This window comes from Nyctereutes procyonoides, unplaced genomic scaffold, assembly GCF_905146905.1.
Source record: "Nyctereutes procyonoides isolate TBG_1078 unplaced genomic scaffold, NYPRO_anot_genome, whole genome shotgun sequence".
In the NCBI taxonomy this organism is placed as follows: domain Eukaryota; kingdom Metazoa; phylum Chordata; class Mammalia; order Carnivora; family Canidae; genus Nyctereutes; species Nyctereutes procyonoides.
Genome location: NW_026575133.1, coordinates 5,213,875 through 5,233,360, shown reverse-complemented (window position 1 = coordinate 5,233,360; position 19,486 = coordinate 5,213,875). Strand labels below are relative to the sequence as shown.

Sequence of the window (19,486 nt, the reverse complement as noted above, 5' to 3'; positions counted from 1 at the left end):
ATGTCTCCATAGATACTCATAATTTCCCTTTATCCCATGTCATTTTTTTGTCTGCCCAACTGATAAGCATTAGTTGAACTAAGCCATTCTAAGAATGTGAAAATCGGCATTAGCTTTACCTCTAAGCAGCTGTCTGTTTTCTTTTCATGCTTGCTGCCCTGTAGGAGCCTGTACACCGAATGGTAAGTCCCTTGTCTTTGATGCACAAGCTCATTTCTATATTTTCTTCCTTTATAGACCAACCTAGAAGTAGACTTCCTTTGCTGTATTTTACTCCATAGCACTTAACCACCAAATGACACTTCTTACAATGTTTGTTGCCTGTCTCCTTCCACCAGGACAGGTCACTACTAAGTCTCCAGCACCCACAACAGTACCTGGTATTTATTAGGTGCCCAGAAAATATTTGCTGAATGAATGAAATTGGAAAGGACGGTGAGAGCACAGAGCTATATTTAAGAATCTCAAACATTACCAATAGGCCTTGTATTGTTTTTTAAAATTTTCTTATTTAAATTCAGTTTGCCAACATACAGTATAACACCCAGTGCTCATCTCATCATCTCATTAAGGAGAGACGGGCTCTCCTTAATGCCCGTCACCCGGTTATCCTTTCCCCCACCCACTTCCCCTTCTGCAACCCTCTATTTGTTTCCAGAGTTAGTAGGAGTCTCTCATGGTTTGTCTTCCTCTCTAATTTTTCCCCACTCAGTTTCCCTCCTTTCCCTTATAATCCCTTTCACTATTTCTTATATTCCACATATGAGTGAAACCATATGATGATTGTCCTTCTCCAAGCGACTTATTTCACTTAGCATAATATCCTCCATTTCCATTCTTGTCAAAGCAAATGGTAGGTATTTGTCCTTTCTGATGGCTGAGTAATATTCCATTGGTGTGTGTATGTATACCACATCTTCTTTATCCATTCATCTGTCGAAGGATATCATGGCTCCTTCCACAGTTTGTCTATTGTGGACATTGCTGCTATAAACATCAGGGTGCAGGTGTCCCGGCATTTCACTACATCTGTATCTTTGTGGTAAATAGTGCAATTGCTGGGTCATAGGACAGCTCAATTTTTAACTTCTTGAGGAACCTCCACACTATTTTCCAGAGTGGCTGTACCAGCTTGCATTCCCACCAATAGTGCAAGAGGGTTCCCCTTTCTCCACATCCTTGCCAACATTTGTTGTTACCTATCTTGTTAATTTTACCCATTCTGACTGGTGTGAGGTGGTATCTCATTGTGGTTTTGATTTTTATTTCCCTGATTAGGCCCTGTATTTTTGACATTTGATTTAAAGTCTCTTTTTCCTCTTCTATTAGGGGATGTACAAATTATATTAATCTGGGCTCCTTCCTCATCAAACCGGTCCAGAGAGTAATGCGCTACCCACTGCTGCTCATGGAGTTGCTGAATTCTACCCCAGAATCCCACCCTGATAAAGCGCCCTTAACCAGTGCAGTCCTTGCAGTCAAGGAGATCAATGTTAACATTAATGAATACAAACGGCGGAAGGACCTGGGTAAGAAAAGCATAGTTGCTGAAAAGGAGATACACCCTTGACAATGCTCTCCTCAAAAGAATTATTCCGTCACCAGAGATGGGCAAGGCAGAGGGTGGGCAATGGGGCTGTGTTGAAGAAACAGCAGCAGAATGGGGGGAAACGGTGGGGTGCCTGGGTGACTCAGTTAAGCATCTGCCTTCTAGTTGTGATCATAGGCTCCTGAGATGGAGCCCCGCATCAGGTCCCTGTTCCACGGGGAGCCTGCTTCTCCCTCTCCCTCTGCCTACTGGTCCCTCTGCTTTTGCGCTAGTGCGTGTGTATATGCACTAATGTGCTCGCGCGCTCTCCCTCTCTGTTAAATAAAGAAAATCTTATAAAAAAATAATAGGAAAATGGGGCATGAAAAAGAAAGCAATAAAATAATGAAAGTACAACCGTGGAATATTGGAAGTAAGGCATCTGTGATCAAACTTGTAGCAATGAGCGTCTTTCCCAAGGATATGGAGAGTGGTTCATTCAGGCGTTGGCATTTGCTTTCTCTGCTCATGGAAGGGCAAGCGTTGTCAACCCATGCTTTGACTTGTTTTCCTGCATGTTCTGTAGGATGTTTTACTACCTCCAGTTAAGTTAGGACTTTGCCTCTTCAGAAAACCCCAGTTTACCTAGTCTCTGGGTCACATGACTCCTCTCTGGTCTGAGCCCCGCCCCCAGCAGTGTGTAGTCAGTTGCAAACCACCCAGCACTTTCTTATAATATGGAAGGAACTAAAACATTTCTTTTCTTTTTCATCAAACCTCTTGTGGGGCTCTAATTTGAACCCTCGATGAGTACAGCATTGTGACCATGATAAATTGATTTGGTAGTCATATCCTTAAAGAATCCATAATATAGTATAACCTCTTTCTCTACCTTCTACTTCCACCACATCGCTCACATTGTTTATATGTTGACTGTGCCTTTAAAGCCCTCAGGCCATCTAGCCCTTTGTCTTGATTCATACCTCCTTTTTAAAGAAATTTAAATTCAATTGGTTAACATACAGTGTATTTATTAGTTTCAGAGGTAGAGGTCAGTGATTCATCAGTAATTTTTTTTTTAAGATTTTATTTATTTATTCATGAGAGACACAGAGAGAAGCAGAGACATAGGCAGAGGGAGAAGCAGGCTCCCTGTGGGGAGCCTGATATGCGACAGGATCCCAGGACCCCAGGTCACCACCTTAAGACAGACACTCAACCACTGAGCTACCCTGTGCTCTATTATACCCAGTGCTCATTCCATCACATGCCCTCCTTAACGCCCCATCCTCCCACCCCCGCCCCTCCAGCAACCACCTGTTTGCTTCCTATGATTAAGAGTCTCTTAATGGTTTGCCGCCCCCCCTTTGGCTCGTATCCACTAATGTAATGTCTTCATCTCCTACAATAAAATGTGCCTCTGTAGTGCCACGCAGTCTTCTCCTTGTGACCCTTCTGATGTCTCTAGACTTTTCTGTAGATTGTGCCTAAGGTATGACAGTAGTTAATCCCATGACTCCTGTATAGCATTTTAATATATGAGACAATTGGATATAAATATCTCATTTGTACTGAGACCATTTAAGATGGTCTTATAAAGCAAGTAGTGTTCTTTTCTGTACTATATTGGAGAAGAAAATGAGGCTCAGAGGAGTTAAGTGACTTCTGGAAGGACACATCTTGATGAAATGACAGACCCAGGCATTGAGCTCAGAGGTTTCCTGGACTCCAAATCTTAGACTCTTCTCCTGAGCCCTCTGCACTCTTTCTTCCTAACCACCTCCAGTCTGTGCCGTCTCTGCTTCGTCAACTATTCTGTACATCCATATGGTGACTTACATTCATGTTTTATCTCTACTCAATTATAAGCTCATTGAAAACAAGCACCAGCTCTTGTTTAGGTTGTTGGTCTCATTTTGTGGCTCGTTTTGTAGCCTGTCCATGCTCAGAGAAGGGCTTTCTTGATTGACTCCCTAGTTCTCAAGTATCGAAAGGGTGATGAAGATAGCCTCATGGAGAAAATTTCCAAACTGAACATCCATTCCATCATCAAGAAATCCAACCGAGTTAGCAGTCACCTGAAGCACCTCACTGGCTTTGCTCCACAGGTGAGATTCCCAAGCTTGAAGGTTTGGCAAATCTTTGGCAACTTTGGGGGGTTCCACAGGGCAGCCTGCATGGTGTTGATTGGCACGATTCCCCTCTTAGTACCTCTTTGGTGTTTGCCACCTGGTAAATACAGGACCCTGCAGCTACTGTGTATGTGAATCCACCCACCCAACCTTCCACGTGCCTTGGTGAGCTGCATATCATGTGTACGAGGACAAACTGGTCACTGCATAATAGTTACTGTGGTTTTAGACACCCATGAAGAGCTTATTATGTATTTGGTGAGACAAAATTGTAGACAGGAAACTAGAAGGGATTTAAGAGATCACTGTAGTTCAACACAACATGTCACAAATTAAAAAAAAACAATCCATAAAATCTGGTTATTTGAAGACATTCGGCCACATTGCTGAGAGTGGATCTGAAGTCATGAGGCTTCATTCTACTGAGCATATATACCTCCCGCAGTTAGTAGGAAACGACAGTCAGAAAACAATCAGTTGCTAAGTTTCACAGGTTCAGCTCTTTGTGCCGTAGTACTTAAGAAAATAGGAATTGCATGAGAGTAAGCTTCGTGTTGACAGGAGATTTAATCTCAGCCTCAAAGAAAGGGGGTGTTTAGGAGGATCAGGAGAGGGCCTACCAGGCAAGGTGATGGCTCAAGCCAAGGCACCAGGGTGAACAAATATGGACACCGGGGATCAGGAAGAGAGCATCCTGACCAGAGCAGAGCATGTCTCCCCATCAGGAGCAGAGGAAGTAAAGCGTGAAGGCAGGAGGGCCCGGGTATGTTTTGGAGGTCTTTCAGGGTGAAGTCTTTAAATTCAATTCAGTATGATCTGGGGAAACATCAAAGGCTTAAAATTTAGACAAAAGATATGTTTAAGAAAGATACTTTTGCCAGTTGGATCTATTGAGGGGGAATCCAAATCTGCTAACAGCACTGTTGTTTGAACAGATAAAAGATGAAGCATTCGAAGAAACAGAAAAGAACTTCCGAATGCAAGAAAGATTGATCAAATCTTTTATCCGAGACCTGTCTCTCTACCTCCAGCATATCCGGGTGAGTGAAGACAGCACCCTGCTTAGAGTCACAAAGGGTATGATTCTGTTTTCCTGCTTGTCAGCATATTGTGGAGTGTGTGCTGAATAATCTGGACTCAAACGACCACTGTGCCCCACTATACTTATTCCTGGGAGTCCTGTAGATTATTTAAGAGGTGACAGCATTTGGATGATGAGCATGCTGAGCTAGTTCTGGAGTGGCCAGCGTCTTCCTCCCACTCTCGGTCACCATCCTCCCCACCAACCTTTTTCTTACTCTCTTCCTCTGGCCAGGTATTTGTGAAGCAACTTGTCACAGTCCATTTTGTCAAGATCATTTCAAAGCTTGAATAATTCGAGAATGGTTCACATGGAGGCACATTTTCTCATAATAATATTAATTTCCTGATGTAATTGCTATCCACAAGGCCTCTAAAGTTAGAACCGTGAATAGGTGCATAGAGGTGGAGGAGCTGAGGAAGTCAGGTGGTGGTTGCTTCATGGTCAGAGGTAGGACTAGACTCCTTTCTGTTTGCGTCTCTCCTTCCCTTGTAAGCTTCATAGAATGGCATTTATATAAGCCTGTCGTGTACCCCTGTCCCTCACATATGACCATCTCTTCCTGTGAAATAGTTTTCCTTAAAAAGAGATCCTCTGCTTTCTAAAAAAAAATTCATTTTTTAATTTAAGGAAAATGGTACAAATTCAAAAGTTACCGAAGGGATAAGTAAAAAGTAAAAAATCATTCTCCAACCCATCTCCTAGGCACCTTTTATTTTTTTTATTTTTTTTAAAGATTTTATTTATTTATTCATGAGAGACACGGAGAGAGAGAAAGGCAGAGACACAGGCAGAGGGAGAAGCAGGCTCCATGCAGGGAGCCCGATGTGGGACTGGATCCCAGGTCTCCAGGATCATGCCCTAGGCTGAAGGTGGCGCTAAACCTGCTGAGCCACCCAGGGATTCCCTCCTAGGCACCTTTTAGAAACAAGTCTGCGTTTGTCAGATTCTGCTCTCATTAGAGATGACTGTGTGTGTATATGTGTGTGTGATACACACTGTTGAGCATCTTGAGTTTTGCACGCATTATTTGGAAGTTATTCTACACCTATGCACACAGAACTGCACTTTTTTTAAACAACTCCACAATAGTTTGTTATATGGATGTGCCATAACATATTTAAACTTGTCCCCTGTTGATGGACTTTTTTTTTTTAAAAGATTTTATTTATTTATTCATGAGAACACAGAGAGAGAGAGGCAGAGACACAGGCAGAGGGAGAAGCAGGCTCCATGCAGGGAGAGCCAGACGTGGGACTTGATCCTGGATCTCCAGGATCACGCCCTGGGCTGAAGGCGGCACTAAACCACTGAGCCACCTGGGCTTCCCCTGTTGATGGACATTTAAACTATTTGTAGTTGGCAGACGATTACACATATTGGTACAAGGAATATCCTTGTATATGCATCATTTTTTGATCTATGAGAATATATCTGGAGACTAGAGTACTAGATTTGCTGAGCCAAATCATATAGCAGTGTAAATTTGCTATTATTAAATTTTATAGACATTGTACCAGTGAAAATTCCCTGTCAGTAGTGTATGAAATGGTTTCCCCATCCCTTGCTAACATCACACAGTGTTACCAAAATCAAAATGTTTTTCTTTACAAGACAGGTTAAAGATGCTACTTCCTTATAGTTTTAATTTGCATTCCTTATGAATGAAGTTGAGGATATTTTCCTATCTTTAAGTCATTTTATTCCTTTTTCTGTTGATATGTCTATATTTTGAGGCACTTATTTATTGATTTGATGGTCTTTTATCGATTTCTCATAGGAATACTTAGTTCTGACTGCTAGATTTTTGAAACCTTTGTGCCATTTTAGATGCAAACAAATCATGGAAGATTGCATATTGTGTGGTACCTTTTTTTAATACATTTTTTTTTCTTCAGTCTCTTGAGAACATTGTAGGCTGAATTTTAAAACTTAACAGTTTACTTTGGGGGAATGGAACCTCCCTTTATCTTTTAAGTTAGATTCTCAGATTTTTTTTAGACATCACGGCTCGTTAGATCCGTTCCTGTCACCCTAACTTGGCATGAATGGGTTGAGTTCATCCTTCTGCTGCAGTGTTCTGAGCATGGCTGAAGCATTAAAAACTTAATTATAATGTTTAGTACCTTATAGAGCAAAATTAATGGAAAGCATTTGGCTGAATCTAAAGACCCACAGTCAAATTCTTCAATGTGGTTTACCCAACCTGGAGTAGTAGTACACACCTTAAATCATTCAATGAATAAATCATGTAAAAAATCGAAGGAAAAACAAAAAGTCAAGCCGCTGGGCACACCCTAATTGGAAATCGGCTCATAACTATGAATGTAACCCTGCTTTGTGCCCGCCAAAACTGCGCGCTGATTCTGTCCAAAGTAATAGGCCAGCTCAAATGGATACTATAGGGTAAGAAGTAATTCAATCGGCCACCTGCGTGTGGACCGACATGACTGTGCAACTTTCTGTGTATCCCATGGGCCACTGGCCCCTATAAAGCTGCTACGCCTCTTAGTCTCGGGGTCCAAGTCCCTGCTCCGCTGTGTCGAGTGCACTTGGACCCAAGCCTGGGCTTGTAAATAAACCATCATGTGTTTGCATCAGGAAAAAAAAAAAGGAAAAAAAAGCCCGTGCTGGAGGAGGAGTCCCGGAGTACCTCTGTATATGTTGGAGAAAATAGAACAGCCCTGCATGTAAGATGATGGTTTACAACTATTTCTCTCAGTCTGTTGACTTTTGAGTTTGCTTAAATGTTTTCTCCGTGTAGAAATTTTTAGTTTTGCATGGTCTGAACTCTTCTTTTATGGCTTCCTAGGTCTATGTCATACTTGAAAAGGTCTTTCCTCTTCCAAGATAATAAATATCTCCCAGGTTTTAGTTTTTTCATTATTTCATTTCTTAAATTTAAAGTCATTGACTAGCTGGAATTTAGTGTATAAGGTTGAGGTAGGGATCCAGTGTGATTTTTTTTTTCACCTGTTTTTCCAATTGTCATCATTTATTAAATAAATAATTCCCATGATTTAAAATGCCCCCTACATTTCTTCTAAAGAGCAAATTCTCTTTTTGGCTTCTAAAGAGCAAACTCTCTCCCTTCACATACACAATTAGATAAAGATTAGGGTTTATAAAACTTTTTTTTAAGATTTTATTTATTCATGAGAGAGAGAGAAAGAGAGAGAGGCAGAGACACAGGCAGAGGGAGAAGCAGGCTCCATGCAGGGAGCCTGATGTGGGACTTGATCCCGGGTCTCCAGGATCAGGCCCTGGACTGAAGGCGGCGCTAAACCGCTGAGCCACCCGGGCTGCCCAAACTTCTTAAGAGCTTGTAGGCTTTAAGTAAGAAATTTGGCAAAAAACACCGTTGATACACAATTCCCAAGTGTGTTCCCTGGCCTAGGACTTTGCCTTACAATTCCTCTACTTTCGATGCCTCCCTGTTGGGGGTTTTCTCCCACTTGTTTTCTAAATGTGTAGCAAGCATATACCTGAGTTCCCAACTCTTAAGAGACTTATCTCCATAGCAGTGGGAGGAGGACATAATGTTGACATAACTGACAGCCATTTGATGGGCAGGTCATTTTGGTTCTGACTGCTAACTAGAAATGAAGGGAGAAAATGTTGGACAGTTTCATCACCAACATAAAATGAAAAGCCCTGACAAATAAAATTAGTTAGATCAACTGAGAGAGCTGGCAAGAACAGAAGCTGAGAGACATTACTTTACTCCGGTATCTGCAATGGCATGTGGACTACTATTTTGAGACTTCATGACATTTTTTTAAAAGAATATAAGAGAACGTCATGTTTCATTTTCATTCTCCCACTCAGGAGGAATTAGGAAGATTACACAATTTATCCTTCTGACAAAACACTATGTCTGCACATACATACGTAGGACTTAAAGAGGTCTGCAAATGTCATAAAATACAAGGTCGTAAAATCAAACTGATACTTGAGGCACAGATGTTTTTTGCTTAGGAACTTCATTTGTCCTTGAAATATAATAATGGAGTTTTGGGTACATTTAAATTTTATTTGGGTTAATATCGAAATAATAGGCATTCCCTTAACTTAAACTAAAGAAGGTGAGAACCCAGCGTTGTTTAAGTAGCCAGAGAAAACAGCCTGGGGTTTAAAAACTGTTAAGACCAGTCAGGAAGAGTTTACTGTGCATTCACTTATATATTCATTTATTCAGCAAATGATCATTGAGTCAGTGAACAAAACAGACAAAAATCCCTGGCCTCATGGAGCTTACATGTGATTAGGGGGTTGTGCGAGGGAAACAGAGACAATAAACAACATTAGTAAATTATATTGTCTGTGAGAAGCCCTCACATTGGGAACATGAAGCAATGAAGCATTGCTAAAGAGCGGATAAAAACCATCACCATTTTTTCTGTAAGTAAGAGTCTGAGTCTTTTTTCTGGTCTCATAAATCATCATTTATGAGAGTGTGCTTATTTCAAAGCTAAAATATTGCACTAGAGAGAAAATTGTTAATCATGGACTCCTTTTTGCCTCATACTGCTATCCAGGATGAATGGTGAAGGCTAAATAGTTCTGTTTGCCTTACTGCATTTGTTTCTCACTGGCTCCAGGAATCGGCATGTGTGAAAGTGGTGGCTGCTGTGAGCATGTGGGATGTGTGTATGGAGAAGGGACACAGAGACTTGGAGCAGTTCGAGAAGGTGCATCGCTACATCAGTGATCAGCTCTTCACAAATTTTGTAAGTGATTCTTTCTTCAATCCTCTTTTCATAGAATGGCTTTCTTCTTGGGGTTCTTAAACATCCAGCTTATGGAAAAGTTAATTCCACAGAGACATACTGTATCAGGAATACCATTCTCTACCTATATTCATATTGGGGTTTTATATTTAGAGCAATGGCTTTTAATTAGTTAAAAGGACAATTTGGGCTTCTGTTATTCAAAGAGATTCTTTTTATAGCTTGTGATGAGTCTAGTTTGAAGAGACAAAGGAAAACTAGGAAATTTAATCTCCTTTCATTATTGAGAACTGAACAAAGAAAACTATAGGAGTACTAATTTAGGAATATTTAGGAATAGTATTTAGAAGTTAACCAATGGATCTCTGAGATGGCAAGTGCTTCCTTATAAAGACAGTACTGAAGGCCAAATTGCTCAGGCAATTCTAAATATAGATGTGAGATTATTTGATCCTGAGTAGGAAGAGATGAATGGGGTTCTAACAGGTGTTCTAACAACAGTAGCATCTTATTAAAAGTTAAGTACTAAGTACTTATTTATGTTCTTCACTTGGGAATATCCTGCCTTTCAATGTCTGTCTCTCTAGAACAAATTCAAGAGAAAAATCTTTTGAAAAGTGAAAACAAGTGTTAATAAGTAGTTATGATTAGAAAAGCTATTATGGGTATATGAATGCTTCTCTACCCCAGATTTATGGAGCAGCTACATCTTCAGTTAAATTCAAGCTATGTAGGCGGTACACGTGAGAAGTGATACCAGACAGGTTGTGATGCAAGTTTCACATTGATGTGTGTAATTGAGCATTTGTTATCAACTATGGCGTGAAGGCTGGATTAGCATATTTCACAGACTCTTCGTCATGTGCATAAGGTTGATGAAGGTTATACATTGAGAAGTTTTGTAAAATGCGTGAGTCCATCTGGTGTTGGTTAAGTAGAACACTGGTGGATCTGCATGGGTTTAGCTGGTGTGCTAGGAGCAAAGAAGTACAGGTATATAACAGGTGGTACAGGATATAACAAATCAGCCTGAAGGGTATTTCAGAGAATGACAAATATACATGGTCATGGATGTTAACTGGCATGTGGTGATTGTTCTGCAATATATACAAATATTGACTCATTCTGTTGTACACCTGAAACTGATATTCCATCAGTTATTTCTTTTTTTTTTCCATCAGTTATTTCTTAATTAAAAAACATAAACATGGGGTACTGAACAACTGAGCAATCTGATTTTCCTGTCCTTACAGAAGGAACGGACCGAGCGGCTTGTCATCTCTCCCCTTAATCAGTTACTGAGCATGTTCACAGGGCCCCACAAGCTGGTGCAGAAACGCTTCGATAAGCTTCTGGACTTCTACAACTGCACAGAACGGGCAGAGAAGTTAAAGGACAAGAAGACTCTGGAGGAGCTGCAATCAGCCCGGAACAACTACGAGGCCCTGAATGCGCAGCTGCTGGACGAGCTGCCCAAGTTCCACCAGTACGCCCAGGGGCTCTTCACCAACTGCATCCATGGCTATGCAGAGGCCCACTGCGACTTCGTGCGCCAGGCGCTGGAGCAGCTGAAGCCGCTACTCTCGGTGGGTGTGTGGCGGATGTTTGTCCTGTCCCATCTCCCTCTTCTCCCCCCACACACTTTGGAGAAGTCTCTGAGGTTCTCCTGGTGTTTTTCTAGGAATGCACACTGGGGCTGCCTGAGAAATTATTCAAACTAGAGAAATTAAATAGGCCATTAGGTCAAGTCCTTGCTGGTGCCTGGGCCTCCAAACGGCTCCTTCCTCCCTGAGATCCCAGAAGAGCCGGGCAGCCAGGCCTGCGGGCGGTGGGCACCGGCGCTGCAGCTGCTGAGCAGAAACTGAGCCGGAGCTGCCACTCAGGCCTGGGGGCTCTCAGCCACGGTCCCTTCTTTCTCTCTCTCTGCCCCCGCACGGACTCCAGTTACTCAAAGTGGCCGGCAGAGAAGGAAACCTTATCGCCATCTTCCACGAAGAGCACAGCAGAGTCCTGCAGCAGCTCCAGGTTTTCACCTTCTTCCCAGAGTCGCTTCCGGCTGCCAGGAAGCCCTTTGAGAGGAAAACCCTGGACCGCCAGTCGGCCCGGAAGCCACTCCTGGGCCTGGTGAGTGGGGCGTCCGGGAGAGTGGGAAGTGCAGAGGGTTCGGCCCGACACCGATGGGGACTCCCCACGCCCCGGGGCAGGTCCTCAGCCTCCTCCTGGTCTAGGAGGCCCGGGGATTATACTCACAGCATTGAGTTACGAGGCTCAAATGAGTTCATATGGATAAAGCACCTAGGAATTGCCTGGCCCATAGTAGGCACTGTACAGATGAGCTGTCATCGTTAGTATTCATGGACTCGGCTCTGTGCACAGAGGAGCAGTTTTATAGGAGTTTAAATCTCTCTTCGTAACAGAGAATAAAGGTCATTGAGCTCTTTTGTCTGTCGTGGGCTCCTTCATTTCTTATTCCTGAGCACCGCTACTGGTGCTGGCTACTGACTGCCAATAGCTTTTTCACACTTGTTATGTACATCAGAACACCCTCTGAAAAGCATTCTCAGATCTTAGTCTATATAGTGAATGGAGTTTGTAAAGGATTAATATTAATACTTTTGACCAATTAAGGAAACTGATTTAAGGCTATGTTAACTCTGCAGGCTTCCCTGTGTTTGATCATGTAATTACCTGTTTGAACAGGTAATTATCTGATTCATGGCCAAAATATTAATGGCTGACCGTTTTTTCTTTTTAATCTGGATTTACATTCTTTTAGAGATCAATTTTTCCATATTTTGAAAAGTAGGATAAGATACACTAGATTATATGGGGCCATATTCGAAAAGATTATTGATCTCTTTTTACAGCATTTTTCTCCATGTAATCTCATAGACATTGATTTATATTTCCTTAAAAGGAGAATCAAATTTATTATTACTTTTACTTTTTCTGATTTTATTAATAGTAATTGTTTTCATAGATGGGGGAGTCAAGATAAGGGAAGTCTCTTGTTTAAATTCATATAGCAAAACAGAAGATTTTGTAATATTACTTAGATATTTTGATCTTTTGGTGGCACTTTTTTTTAATTTAAGATTTTATTTTTAAGTAATTTCTATACCCTACGTGGGGCTCGAATTCACAACCCCAAGATCAAGAGTCACACGCTCTACCGACTGAGCCACTCAGGCACCCCAAGTGGTACTTTTTAAATTTATTTTTAAATTTTATTTATTTTTTGAGAGAGCAATAGAGCCAGAGGGCACAAGCCAGGGGGAAGGCAGCGGAGAGGGAGAAGCTGTCTCCCCGCTGAGCAGGGTGCCCTATGTGGGGCTCATTCCCAGGACCCCCAGGATCATGACCTGAGCCAAAGGCAGAGGCTTAACGATTGAGCCACCCAGGTACCCCTCCAAAGTGGCACTTTAATCACATTTTTTGGTCACAAGATAAACATATGTGAAACTAAGTGTATGTTAAATTTCCTTCCTAGCTAAAAGGCACTAACATATAAACTAAGACATCATGATTTTTTCCCAGCCACACGGACTGACTCAGGCACAAAAACATCTGGTGGGAGTAGCGAGTGGCAGGCTATCCTCACCCTCATTTCTGAGACTCGGACTGTGAGCTGGGATTACATATGGCCACTTGGATGGTGGCCAGGGAGGGCTTTTGTTGATCATATCTCTTGTGTTGCCTTTCAGCCAAGTTACATGCTACAGTCAGAAGAACTCCGGGCCTCCCTCCTGACGAGGTATCCCCCTGAAAAACTCTTCCAAGCAGAACGGAATTTCAATGCCGCTCAAGACTTGGATGTCTCACTTCTGGAAGGTGACCTGGTGGGCGTGATCAAGAAAAAGGACCCCATGGGCAGTCAGAACCGCTGGCTGATTGACAACGGAGGTAAGAATGTTAGATCTCAGATTACTGTAACTCTCAATGAGGAAAAAGTTATTTTTGGCTGTACCTGAATCCTATGCGGGCCAGAAAAAAATATGAGTCTTTGATTAAAGGAGAAAAATAACCTTATAAGTTCCCATCCATCCATAATGTCCAAGTCATTACCAAAACAAAACCTGTCTTTGGTTTTGTTTTTGTTTTTACAAATTCCAGAGAGGGCTCCATTACTTACCTTGCACCTCGTGGGATCTTGCCATGTTTTATGGCTCTTCAGGCAGCACTTACCTCCCACTGGGGCCCAAGCCCTCTCAACCTGTTCTAAATGAACCACAAAATAAAATAAGCTGCCCTCTTCTAAGTTCTGTAAATGGGTTTTGTGAGTGTGTGAATGAATTTAAAACCCGTAGGAAAGGATTCTTTGTTTGATTTTTGAGTTTTTTGTCCCATAACAGTTTTACCTCATGACTAGGGAATGGCTTTCAAAATAGCTTACAGCTTTTTTCTGGCGGGGGTGGTGGCAGGGGTGGTGGGAGAGTTGTCAGGTATAGAATTTACAGACAAGTTAAAAAGAATAAAACTGATCCATATTGTTTGTCCACAATTCCAAAAATCCAAAAAGCTTTGAAAAACAAAGTTTTTTTCCCCCCAAATTCATTTGCCACAACTGTCCCTGATCTGAACTTACTTGGTAGCAAAATCCAAGCAAGGTGTTGCGAGGCTTATAATTGTTAACTCATCTCTTTTGAGTCATATGTTATAGAAATATTAATGGGTTTAGTTATGAGGCAGTGACCCAGACCCTGCTGGGGATGTCATGCCATAGACAGTATATGTACTTGATTACTTTTCCCAAATTCAAAGTCTGAATTCCAAAACACATCTGGCCCTCAGCATTTTAAATAAGGACTGTGGGCCTGTATAATAAACATCCATGTTCACACCACTGAAGTGGAAAATAGTGACATTCTTAGTTTGAAAGTACTTTGTGGATTTTCCTGTTTGTCCCTTCCTGCTTACCCAAAAGAATGGAGATTGGAAGTGGGAAAGGAAGACAAGGTGGAGGGGTGATAGGCAGGGGAAGCCACTGATGGGTTCGTGGAAGGACTCCTAGTAAAGATCCAAGCTGTCAAGAAGCTGCTCCACCCTTGGGTCTTTGATCTACTCCATCCTGATGAGTGGTGGCAGAAAGCCTGATAATACTGTGTTAGGATCAGCTCGTAGACCCTCTAGCCCTCATCATCTGCGCAGGGGACTTCTCATCATTCAGCAGAGGCAACAAAACACATTCAAGATGAAGACAGAGATGGCCCTTGCTCGCCTGAGGTTAAGTACTCTGGGTCCCTGCCTTAACAGATACTTCTTTCTTAATATTAAAAAATGTTCCTGCAGATCAAGGATTTCAGTCTTCCATGTTTAAAAGTTTTAGCTGAGGGCCCTCTTTGTCATCATCTTAGGTAATTTATTCAAGTGAACATGTGCTGTGCATGTGTTGTGTACATACTGACTCCTATAAATCACTTCCTACTTTAGGCTCTTCTCACAGTATGTCCACCACGTTCCCACACCAGTGCTCCGGATGGGAAAAGGCCCGGCAGCTGTATCTGAGGGGCTCTGGCACTGTGAGGATGGTTTTAAAATCCCCTTTTCTATACTCAGTGTGTCTGAACACATCCTTTAGATATGTCTCTCCAAGCCTTTGTTTCCATGATGTAGACATCCTGTTAAATTTTCTTCATATGCTCGTTCTCAAAAATGTGGTAATTTTTATCACTGTCCTCTTGAATCTCTTCTAAGGCTCCTGTCACTCACCTGTTGTGAGGCTGTAGCAAGAACACACTGGCAGGTAGCTGCAGAGCCACATTGTCTCCTGGGATCAAATGTCTCATTTTACTTCATGTCTCTCACTATTGACCTAGGTTTTTTTTGTTTTTGTTTTTGTTTTTTAAGATTTTATTTATTTGTTCACGAAAGGCACAGAGAGCGGCAGAGACATAGGCAGAGGGAGAAGCAGGCTCCCTGTGGGGAGCCTGATGCAGAACTCGATCCCAGGACCCCAGGATCACGACCTGAGCCAAAGGCAGAGGCTCAACCACTAAGCCACCCAGGCACCTTTGACCTAGCTTTCTATTCTTTTTTTTTTTTTTTTTTTAAAGATTTTATTTATTTTCTCATGAGAGACACAGAGAGGGAGGCAGAGACACAGGCAGAGGGAGAAGCAGGCTCCATGCAGGAGCCCAATGTAGGACTTGATCTGGGTCTCCAGGATCACGCCCTGGGGTGAAGGCAGCGCTAAACCGCTGTGCCACCCGGGCTGCCCCGACCTAGCTTTTAACCATAGTTTTTTCCCTGTGGACTCCGCCCACCCCCCTTCCATTAAAAGCTCTTTGTGTTGGTTTTTCCTCCCCATAGTCAGCCAAGGCTTTGTGTACAGCTCCTTCCTGAAGCCCTACAACGCCCGCCGCAGCCACTCAGATGTCTCTGTTGGCAGCCACTCCTCCACTGAGTCGGAGCAGAGCAGCTCCTCTCCCAGGTTCCCACGGCAGAACAGCAGCGGCACCTTGACCTTCAACCCCGGCAGCATGGCTGTGTCTTTTACCTCAGGATCTTGCCAGAAACAGCCTCAAGATGCAACTTCACCAAAGGAACTGGGCCAAGAAATTCTCAGTGCTTCCTCAAACTTGGGTTATTCCGAGAGCAGTCCTTCCAGATGCCCTTCAGACCCAGACTCCAGCCCCCAGCCCCGGTCTTGGGACTCTCCAGAGGCAGCCAGAGATATTAGCCAGCCTGCCCCTGCCCTCAGGGGCTACCGAAACTCCAGGCATCCAGAAATAGGTGGTTACTCCCTACCAGGGCGAAATGGGCAGGGGAAAGACCTCACAAAAGGATGTGCAAGAACAACCCAGGCTCTAGAAGACAAAAATGAAGAGCCAGAAAACAGGGAGGCAGAAGGCAACCAGGTAGGTGCTCCCTCTCACCATGTGGGACACGTGGCAGCAGTGTTGTGTCAGCGGTGTAGGAGTGGGGGTATCTGAGGCGTGCCTGGGGCCTGCGTGGTGATCTGGGCTGAGCTCAGGGACAAATCTAATGATGCACACATGGAAACTCGTTCTAAGAGCGAGCACCTCCACACTTGCTGGGCATCTTCTTTTTTGACACTTTGGGGCTGTTTCCAGGCCCCTTCTGCCTGCCCTATTGTCGGGTGTTTACAAGGCATTATGATGAAAAGCTTTTCCACTCTGCCAGCCCATGATTCCTCATTGTATAAAGTCTGCCATTTATCCCATCTATTTAGCTTTTATTCAAATGGCTATATTTTTTCCTCTGGAATTTAGAAATAACATTCTGACTCCATTTCACTTTTGCCTATTCTTTTTATAATGGCCTATTTTTGTCTTAGGAATTGGAACATACCTTTTGTATCTTGAATGTTTTAAACCTGCATATTTTTTTTTTGTTTTTAATATTTTATTTATTCATTCATGAGACACACAGAGAGAAGCAGAGACACAGGCAGAGGGAGAAGCAGGCTCCATGCAGGGAGCCTGATGGGGGACTCGATCCCAGGACTCCAGGATCACAACCTGAGCTGAAGGCAGATGCTCAACCACTGAGCCACCCAGGAGCCCCTAAAACTGTGTATTTGAAAGTCACTTTCACATTCACGGCTGAGGAATCCCTGGTTTGCCCACTTGTTGCCTTCGCCCTCTCTTGTAGCAGGGAGTTTCCGTGTGTACAACATCTGTCTGTGAGCTCATCCATCAGGGTTGCTTTTGAGAGACTCAGGCATGTGCTGATTTGTGGAAGTATTTGCCAAGTGCTGGATTCCAAAAGACCAGCTTTCATACGAGCTTCTGAGCTCTGTCCTTCTATGCCACGTTGCTCAGTGCTACAGATGAGCGAAGGGCATGTCCTTTCTCTGGTGACTGTTACTACCCACTGCCCAGGACAGAAATCCACATTCTGGGCCCATCAGTGGACACTCTTCCTAGAATGTGGAAGAGAAGATGGCCCTTTTTTATATTTGGATTTTGTTTAAAAAGCTCACTTCTAGCTTCATGGACTCCTCCAGGTCCTAAGAATGTGTTTGCATCCTTGTGCACCCATGGGCCTCACGGCTTCCCCTCCTGATCACTGAGCACCACCCACATGCCATATTGACTGAAGGTTCCTTCTTCCACTCTTTAAGGCAACTCTGAAAGAGTAAAAGGATATGCATTTTGGTTTTCTTTGAATCTGCCGTGTCTGTTTAGGGTAGCCACCAACCCTATGTCACTATTTAAATTTAAACTAGTTAAAATGAAATAAAATTAAGTGCCTTGGTCTTACTGGCCATACTTGAAGTGCTTGATAGCCATGTGTGGCTAGAGCCTGCCATACTGGACAGGGTAGGTGTAGAACATTCCTATCACTGCAGGAAGTTCTGTTGGACAGTACTGCTCCAAGCAGTTTCCCATTTCCTGATAACTCACTTTTCTCTCCCTCTCATAGGTCTATTTTGCAGTCTATACCTTCAAGGCACGGAACCCAAATGAGCTGAGTGTGTCAGCCAATCAGAGACTCAAGATCCTGGAGTTTAAAGATGTTACAGGAAATACAGAGTGGTGGTTGGCCGAAGTTAATGGGAAGAAGGGCTATGTTCCATCCAATTATATCCGCAAAGCTGAATATACCTGAGCCTGTTCTCCCTCCCACTCAATCTGCTGCCTTTACCTTCCTTCTGTAGAAGGGTTCTGGTGGCCCCTGAGAGGGCACCTGCTCCTGGGACACAGGCCCTGTCTGCATTGTTTAACCATGGCACAGTGCTGCAGGGCACAAGATGAGTCTTGTTTTGTGCCATTGGATTGTCAACTTTGATGCTCTCTAGACTTTCTAGAATTTGAAATGGACCCTGGGGCTTATCAATGATTCAGTGACCACGAGAAGGCACGTCTTAGGTCAGCCTTTGGAAATGAGACATTTCCAGTCGGAAGACCAGTATCATATGTATGTGCTCTGGCAATAGAAGATGTTGGCATTGGTTGTATCATATTGAGTTTGGGGTGGTCCCAAGCTCCACGAACAGATGACCAGAAACTGACTTGGAAGAAGAGGACTCTCTGGGAGCCCTTTTAGATTGTGCCTCTGCATGTGGCAAGAAGTTTGTTAGATTGTACCAAACCTGGTGTTCCAATGCTTCAGTGTTTAGCACACATTCACACATACACACCTACTCCTAATTTCTAAAAGTCCCTAAAATCCTACCGTCTGTAATCTTATTTATTTCAAATACTGCATTTCCAGATTGGCCATGCAAAATTCCATTGTTTTCTCTTTTTAAAAAGCGTTAAGGGTCTCTATTTCCCTTCAACCTCTCTATGAAAGGTTCTCTTTCCTTTTAGGTCTACAGCCATCTGCCCTTTTCTGTCACTTCTGCTTTATTGAGTCTATGGGTAATGTCTCCTGGCTTTTTACCCGCAACCCAGTAACTGATAGATTTCCCTAGGAGAACAAGATCAGAGCTCTGGCCACCCCATGGAAAGAATTTGTCCTACAGTGGAGCTGAAATCAGTCTGGCCTGGTGGCAGACTGGGTGCCTTTCTCCTTCATCCACACTACTATCCACAGATGCAGAAAGCATAATACACGTGTGTTATATGAATTAGGATAAGCAGTCCCCAGAGGTAGCTTATCCAAAACTTGGAAATAAGCATTTTCTGTTTCACCACTAACCTCCACGCTCAGAGACTAGTCTAAGCCAAACAGATTCTAAAGTGCCTAATTGGACCTCCCTCTGGCCTCAGGAAGATCTTTGCTAATCTTTACACCAAGAATCTCCCCCTGAAAATTCTGTTTTAGCAGGGCTCTCATTCTTAAGTTCTGCCCCAGATATGAAGTCTACCTTGGAATAGAAAACTATGAATTTTGTCTTAAGGGAATTAAGAACGCCTCATAGTCCCTGCTCCTTTATAGTGCACCTTTGGCCTTAAAATCCTGATGAATTGGGAGATACCTGTGGACCCCTTAGCTCTGCAGGTCAGTCAGAAGGCAGCAATGCGAGTCTCTTGTGAATAGTGTTTATATTTAGAGATGTTTATATTTAAGTAGGTATTTTATAAATAAAAGCATTTCTAAGGGC

At 43.0% G+C, this 19,486-nt stretch overlaps 1 protein-coding gene across 4 annotated transcripts in view; it reads left to right on the top strand.

Annotated features, from left to right (window-relative positions):
- The window catches only part of DNMBP (dynamin binding protein), a 109,652-nt gene extending 90,166 nt beyond the window's left edge, over positions 1 to 19,486 (top strand). For all 4 annotated transcript variants that reach the window (XM_055346222.1, XM_055346221.1, XM_055346223.1 and 1 more), the window contains 10 exons: positions 165 to 182; positions 1,330 to 1,529; positions 3,506 to 3,636; positions 4,596 to 4,700; positions 9,343 to 9,471; positions 10,725 to 11,057; positions 11,416 to 11,595; positions 13,176 to 13,374; positions 15,781 to 16,328; positions 17,860 to 19,486. In XM_055346222.1, coding sequence (XP_055202197.1) covers positions 165 to 182; positions 1,330 to 1,529; positions 3,506 to 3,636; positions 4,596 to 4,700; positions 9,343 to 9,471; positions 10,725 to 11,057; positions 11,416 to 11,595; positions 13,176 to 13,374; positions 15,781 to 16,328; positions 17,860 to 18,045 — 2,029 coding nt within the window. In that variant the 3' untranslated portion in view covers positions 18,046 to 19,486. The remainder of the gene's footprint in view (positions 1 to 164; positions 183 to 1,329; positions 1,530 to 3,505; positions 3,637 to 4,595; positions 4,701 to 9,342; positions 9,472 to 10,724; positions 11,058 to 11,415; positions 11,596 to 13,175; positions 13,375 to 15,780; positions 16,329 to 17,859) is intronic.